We start from the raw sequence: 6,675 nt of genomic DNA, 5'->3' as shown, positions 1-6,675 counted from the left end.
TGGCAGGGGAACAAAATCGAGCGTCCTGCAGACCAGCCTGACGGGTGGGCTACGTTGCCCGCCATAGACGCACTGATACGCGACAAAGATGTTTCGCATACTTACCAGTCGAGCACAAGGGCACGACGGCCTCGGTCTCCCTTATGTCTCGGAGACCACCACTGCGCGTAAAACGTCGCCGACATGTTTTTTTTTCACGCCCTCGTTAACGCCTGCAAAATACAAGAGAATCCTGGACAATGTCGTTAGCATCGAGTCGCGGAACATCTGTAATCCAGATAGCGTACATACAAGGTTGACATCCGAAACGCTCGAACGAATTTGTAAACTGCAGTCGCTGGGGCATAGAAACAAGCTCTTCTCTCTCTGTCAGTTCTTTCGACGGCGTTCTCGTTACACGTACACATACATATTCTGGAAAAGCTTCATGATCATACTTGCTAGGTCCCAATCAGGACACGATATGGTTTATGCGGGCCAAGGATATGTCGAATGTAAGTTCTGACATATGTCATGTCGATTCTGAATATGCGACTGGGCATGATATATCGCATACTGGGAAGTCCGACGGGACATTTCGAAAAAGGGCCATTCATCAGATCGGATATGTCGCACGCATCGAAACCGACAAGGTCGGGTACAGCTTCCAGGGGATGAGGAAGTCGTCAAAATGGAACGAGATGATTGGCCCGTAGACGATGTCGAACCTGACGACCGGCTCTTATGCGGCACAAAACAATCTCAGAGCATACGCGAAATCGATGAATTGCTTGTCCGCATTGGCGCGTTCGATGCTCTCGTAGAGGACAGATATCGCTAGACAATTGTGCCCACAACTACGGTCAAAAGAAATCCCGTCGAAGGGCTCTTTCGATTCAATCCTCACCATCTGGCATGAACGCGATGATCGTTCCAAAGCGCAACCACGTTAATGTCGGGCTAAGCTCGTCGGGTGGCTGGCGATGATCCCGTAATACCCTACATCCGTCAATGTCTAAAAAGGCGCAGCCAGTCACGGTCAACGGGAGTTCCTAGTCCGATTTGCAGTGTGAAACGCTCGCCGTCTGTCAAGAGCTTCCTCCAGACGGATGGTGGCGATGAGCGTCTCCTTGACTATAGCTGAGCTTATTTGGTTTCGAGGGTGGGGAGAAGCTTGGAAGTCATCACGAAGTGATGCTTTGAGGTGTCCTCAATGAGTTTGCCGATGATAGGGGACCAAAGACGGGTCTGACAAGCTCTTTTAGACAGCATCGCCAAGACCGTACACCTGAGTGTCTACGCCTGGATCGGTACCACCGGTGGATTCCGTGAAGACTTGATGTTTTCGACACGATCATGATTTGCACATCTCTTGAAGAGAGAGTACTATGGCGCGTGTATATCCTTATGAGAGAGATGAGTATTGCGCGTAAAAGATTCGACAGTCGATAATGGTACGAAACCAGAAGACGTTGAACTCACCAGTACATTTCCAGCTTCTACGTCGGTCGCATCTTAGTATCTGGTGAGCATTAACCCTAACAAGGGCCCGCCACGTGCCGAGGCGTGTACGACCTTGCTGGTATTTGCTCAAGTCGTGGTGTCACTATAGGTTCGATAAAAAATCGATGATATTCCAAGAAATTAAACCAATAGAATACCCGGCAGACGGTCAATATTCCGCCTCGTCAAGCCGAAGACACAGGCTCGAAAGTTGAGAATAAGATTGGCGGCAAAATGGAGTTTGATTTGCTGTGGAGAGCCACGAGAAGAATGTCTTCAAGTATTTGAACGAGTAACGCTGACGGTGACTAGAATCTTCTTTATAATGAATTCAATATAATAGAGACAGTTCATACATGTTAGAGGGACAACAAAGCTATAAGTAAATTAGATGTACGAGGAAGAGGTATGTAATTCAAATTGTTCAGAGGAGTGTAACACATACATATTTGGGGCGAGGAGATCTTTCCTTCACTAACCGGTGAAATTCCTCCCATATTTCTTTTTACTCTAAGGGAGACACTTGACAAAAGCACGTCGACATCACGCTCATGTTGAAATCTTCCCGCTGAGACTCAAGTGTCTTGTATGAATCTCATACACTTTGAGCCGAGGCCAGGTGAGGTCCATCAAGAGGACAAGAGCCGCCCAAGCAGGAGTACAGGCAGGAGGAAACTTGTCCTATACCTCACAGGGAATATTCTCGATATCAAACTCGATTTCGATAGTCATCCTGGAGAGTGGATGTTTGAGCTGCCTCAAAGTGGAGGCCCACCAGTCGAGTGTCATGTTCGTCTCGAAGTTGCCCGTGATGAGGACACAAATGGACATGAGGGATGGATGGTGTTGCCCAGGCCAGGTGGCTCGAGAGGACTGATTATACATGAAAGGAAGATTAAATCAGAGTGCGGTAGAAGAGTCACGACACATGGACTTGCCTATATTGAAACTTGCCTATATTGAAACTTGTCCATGTTAATCTCCTAGATTGGGACACGGCCTGATAAAGTGGGAAAGTCGACGAACGAAGTTGGCGTCGCTGCATATTACATTTGAATGGTGCCAGAGAGTGAGCTTGGTCAGGTTGCGCAATGTAACTGGGAGCGGCGACTCGCGAAAAGATCGAGGAAGATCCATCTAGTAGTAGTATCGACATATATAGAGATTTGCTGGATATCCGACCCTTGCAGCGCATTACGAATCTGGCTGGCACTGGCGGAAGTGGCACTGGGTCTGCATGCGCACTGCTACCCGACGCGTACTCTTGAATACTGATGTCCTGGGTCTCAGATCCGCGAGTTTGGGGTAAGACCTAAGGACAGAGATGAACTGATCTTCGCTGCACTCGACATTGTGAAAATCCAGGACGCAGACATTGGGGAACGAAGAGACTGCGTTGATCAAGACGGGAGGGTTCATCGCCTCGAGCCAGTTTTGGTCCCAGATTTGCATGCGGTCGATAGGGAAGCGGAGATCCTTGAGTTGCGCAAGGATAAGAGAGACGTATTCATCGCGTCCGATCTGTTCTGATTTGTCATTCATGCACAGGGTGGGGTCATAGGTGTTTACGGCTGCCGGATTGGCGTCTTCTGCAGGCCCAAGTGCTTTTAGTAAACTGGAAAATATGAGCATACAAAGCCTAAGAGGTGCACATTTGGTTCTTCCCATAGTTGAGATAGTCTAACAAGCACGGTGCTCTGACAATAGGAGCCCTTTGTTTGGGGCGGTATTGTCAATCTGTAGTGAAGAAATGAGGAGGTGATGAACACGGAACAGAACAGAGGCTAACCGAGGTCCAAATCGATGCGATGGGAGTTGAGGAGACGAAGGAGACGCATATTTATATTCCTTGAGCCACTCCAGGAACTGCTGAAGCCCTTTATTCAGTCTCTGCAAATTTCTCATTAATGGTGTGATATAGGCAGCTATCCTCCAGGTATATCATGCATTTTGATATCTTGTAATATTGGTGGTGATGCGACGTCGTTCGCAGCCAGTATCGGGGGCGGGCACAACTTATAAGAGCAAACGCGAGGCGACAGAAAGTGCCAGAAAGTTTTATAAACGCCCCGAGATGGAAATGGGAATTGTTGAAGAGTGGCAAATAAGATTTTCATGTTGGCAGATTTCGAGCAGGAAAAGGGTCAGAGGGAGTTGACGAGGTGAACAAATAGATACAAATGAACATTTGTAATTGGCAGATTTCGGGAGTAAATATAGGTGGGAAGTTTCGGGTCGGGTAGACCTTGCTTACCAGCAAGGTAACCCCAGTCCGGCCTTGGCTCGAGATTCCATAAAAGGATTGTGGGAAGTTCATCGCTGTCATAACGGTAGTTCGACATCCAAGTCATTGTCCAGATGCCGGAAAGCTCACCCTCCGTTGACATTCTCGTTTCGTCCTTCTTGAAATCCCAGAAGATGTTTATTTGTACTCTGAAATACCTGACTCAACGTGTCATAGACGTCGGGCCATCGACAGCCGTACCCATACTCACCCCTATATGCGACCTCGCCGCTAGGTTCGATAACTGTGTACGACGCGTGACGGACCTCTTCTGTTCTCTGATATTACGCGCACAATGCTGCATAGCAACAGAAGAAAGTGGAGAATTACCCCCAAGCGAATATTTTCGCGAGTTGCTTTCTGTCTCCCAACAGGCAAGATACCAACTGGTCCCGGACATTGAGGGAACCCTAGTAGATATCCAGCCGGTTCTCGAGTCCAAGTTGCGTGGTAGACATGGCCTCGAACACTTTCTTCGCCTTTTCAAGCGATTTCCGGGCTGCTGGTCCGGGCGGATTGACCTTTTGGATGACATCCCGGACATTATGTCCTTCCTCCGTGGATTATGTAGGATGATCGTGGATTGTTTCAGGCATTTCGAACGCTATGCGTGCGCCATGAGAGCCCGTTTTCTGGACGCGGATTGGGTGGCCAGGCACCAAGACCGCCCAGACTTGATTTGGTGCTTGGATGGCACCGCCCAGTTTGTGATGGAATCGTTATTTCCTATGTCCGGGTATGACAAGCTGATGCAATTCCTCCCAGAGTATGTCTTTCTGAGTTCCAGCACTTTTTAACTGTCTTTCTGAAGGGCATATACTAGCACGCGTAGCTTCTGGGAGAGGTTGTAGAGTTCTTGAGCGATAGGACTAGTGCGGCCTTTGGATTCCAAGGAAGGTTTACTTTACGGGCTCAATGCTAGAACCATGAACTACGGGCGAATCGACATAAATGGCGGGATCTCGTAAGGCCAACGTCGATATACCAGAAGCTTCGTGTTTACACTTTGGGACGGTGGTGGTGGATAGCGATAGCAAAACGCCCCCGTGGTAGATCGAATAGCCTGAAGATGCAGCGGGAGACTTTGGTGTTGGTGCTATGCTGACAAAATGACGCATCGCCCAACGTAGGAAGCGAGTCATGACACACACCTGTAATGTAATGGCGAAGATACGTCAATGACGCTGTTCCCGGCGCAGCTCCTTCAGTTCAATCTGAATCTGTCGCGCGGTAGCGATGGCAGTCTTGGTGAGATTAAATTTCTGCTTCGACCAGGTAGTCGTAGTAGCCGTAGACGGATTCATGATTTCGCGTGTGAGAGAAAGTCATGGTAGTGGAAGGGTCGCTCAAGAATTATACGCAGAGTCTTCTATCAAAATCAAGCTAGTCAACCAAAAATCAAAAGCATGAAAGGCAGTAACGTACCAAGAAACTATGTGACGACACCCGCGACCACACGCGCCATGCAGGAGAGGGTTAAGTGTTGAGCAGTGGACCGGGGATAACTGGGAGGACACGGTGGCGAACGAGTGAGACAAGACGAGCACGGGGAGGATCGGACTGTAAGGACAGAATAGAATGTATATCTTAGCGGGCGGTAGGTCGCTAAGTATGGATGTACAATACCTGTAAGGACAGAATAGAATGTATCTACTACGAGTCAGTAAGGTAAGGTAATGAATAAATGTAATGTACTCACATCTTAGCGGGCGGTAGGTCGCTAAGATGTGTGGCTGTGAAAAAAGCGAAAATTGACTGTATCGGTAACTAATTAAGAGTCCGTACGACTGTACCTGCAGTCATGGCTCGTACTCTCAACACTCCCCCTCGAGCTCGACTGCTAGATCTCCGTTAGGCCCAACAACGCGCGAAATTTGGCCAGCTTGACCCGAGGTAGCGACTTCGTGAAGATATCGGCAATCATGTCCTCTGTGGGGCAGTACTTGATGTCGGCTTGGCCAAGAGTGACTGTCTGGCGCACGAAATGGAACTGGATATCGATATGCTTGGTTCTGGCATGGAATGTGGAGTCCTTGGTGAGCCGGATCGCGCTCTGATTGTCTGAGAAGAGGGTAGTGGGATTGATGAGCTGGCAGATCAGTTCTGCAAAGATCTTGCGGATCCATATCAGCTCTTTTGATGAGTGAGTCATTGCCACGTATTCTGATTCGGTGGTCGACGCGGTGATGATGGGTTGCTTCTTAGAGCTCCAGGAGACTGCTCCGATCCCAACAAAGAAAGCGTACCCCGAAATTGAATGCCTGTGCATTTGCGAGCCCCAGTCGGCATCTGTGTATCCAATTGGGAAGATGTTTTTGCCTCCGAGTATGAGGACGAGATGGATTGTGCCCTTCAGGTACTTGAAGACACGGAGGACGGCGTGCCAATGAGTTGTTCTTGGCTCATCCATGTAGCGGGAGAGGGTGGTCACGGCGAATGCAATGTCAGGGCGTGTTCCAAGCATTGCGTACATCAGCTTGCCAATGGTGACTCGGTATTGGGTTTGCTCGTTAGGTGATAGGACAGTCTTCGAGACAGAAGGTGAGTCATAGCTAAGGTCGACTCCAGGCTCGAGCGGTGTTGTAACTGATCTAGCGTCTTCCAGACCCATGTCCTTAATTATTGTGTCGATGTAGCCATGCTGGTCTAGTGTGATAGTCCTTGCGGCCAGGTCGCGCTTTATGCCGATTCTGAGTAACCAGCGAAGGGTGCCGAGGTCAGTCATTTTGAAGTGCTCGCTTAGCTGCTTCTTGACGAGGGTTACAGATCCGTCTGAGTCTGCTATTATGGTGAAATCATCGGTGGCGGCAGCGACGATAGTGTACTTGTCGTCATCAAATCTGTAGAACACTGCTTCATCTGACTGGCATACTTGGTACCCTAGTTGCGTGAAGACAGCCTTCAGCTTG

At 49.0% G+C, this 6,675-nt stretch overlaps 1 protein-coding gene across 1 annotated transcript; it reads right to left on the bottom strand.

Annotated features, from left to right (window-relative positions):
* Window positions 1–1,790: 1,790 nt before the first annotated feature.
* EV420DRAFT_1602156 (uncharacterized protein) lies at window positions 1,791–2,877 on the bottom strand. Its single transcript, XM_060475025.1, has 2 exons — window positions 2,421–2,877; window positions 1,791–2,355 (listed from the first exon to the last, which is right to left on the bottom strand). Exons 1-2 carry the CDS (start codon window positions 2,675–2,677, stop codon window positions 2,268–2,270), a joined length of 345 nt encoding a protein of 114 aa, XP_060321444.1. The 5' UTR covers window positions 2,678–2,877; the 3' UTR covers window positions 1,791–2,267.
* Between the last annotated feature and the right edge of the window lie 3,798 nt (window positions 2,878–6,675).

This window comes from Desarmillaria tabescens (genome assembly GCF_030435595.1).
Source record: "Desarmillaria tabescens strain CCBAS 213 chromosome Unknown EV420scaffold_254, whole genome shotgun sequence".
Classification (NCBI taxonomy): Eukaryota; Fungi; Basidiomycota; class Agaricomycetes; order Agaricales; family Physalacriaceae; genus Desarmillaria; species Desarmillaria tabescens.
Note: the sequence above shows the minus strand (reverse complement) of the source record. Positions and strands in the feature narration are given on the sequence as shown.

Excerpts from the sequence above, each read along its gene's own strand:
- EV420DRAFT_1602156 (XM_060475025.1), bottom strand. The coding sequence starts at position 2,677 with ATGCGCTGCAAGGGTCGGATATCCAGCAAATCTCTATATATGTCGATA. Across the intron at positions 2,356-2,420 it reads ATAGGCAAGTTTCAATATAG|TCCTCTCGAGCCACCTGGCC; the intron begins GCAAGTCCATGT and ends ATGTATAATCAG.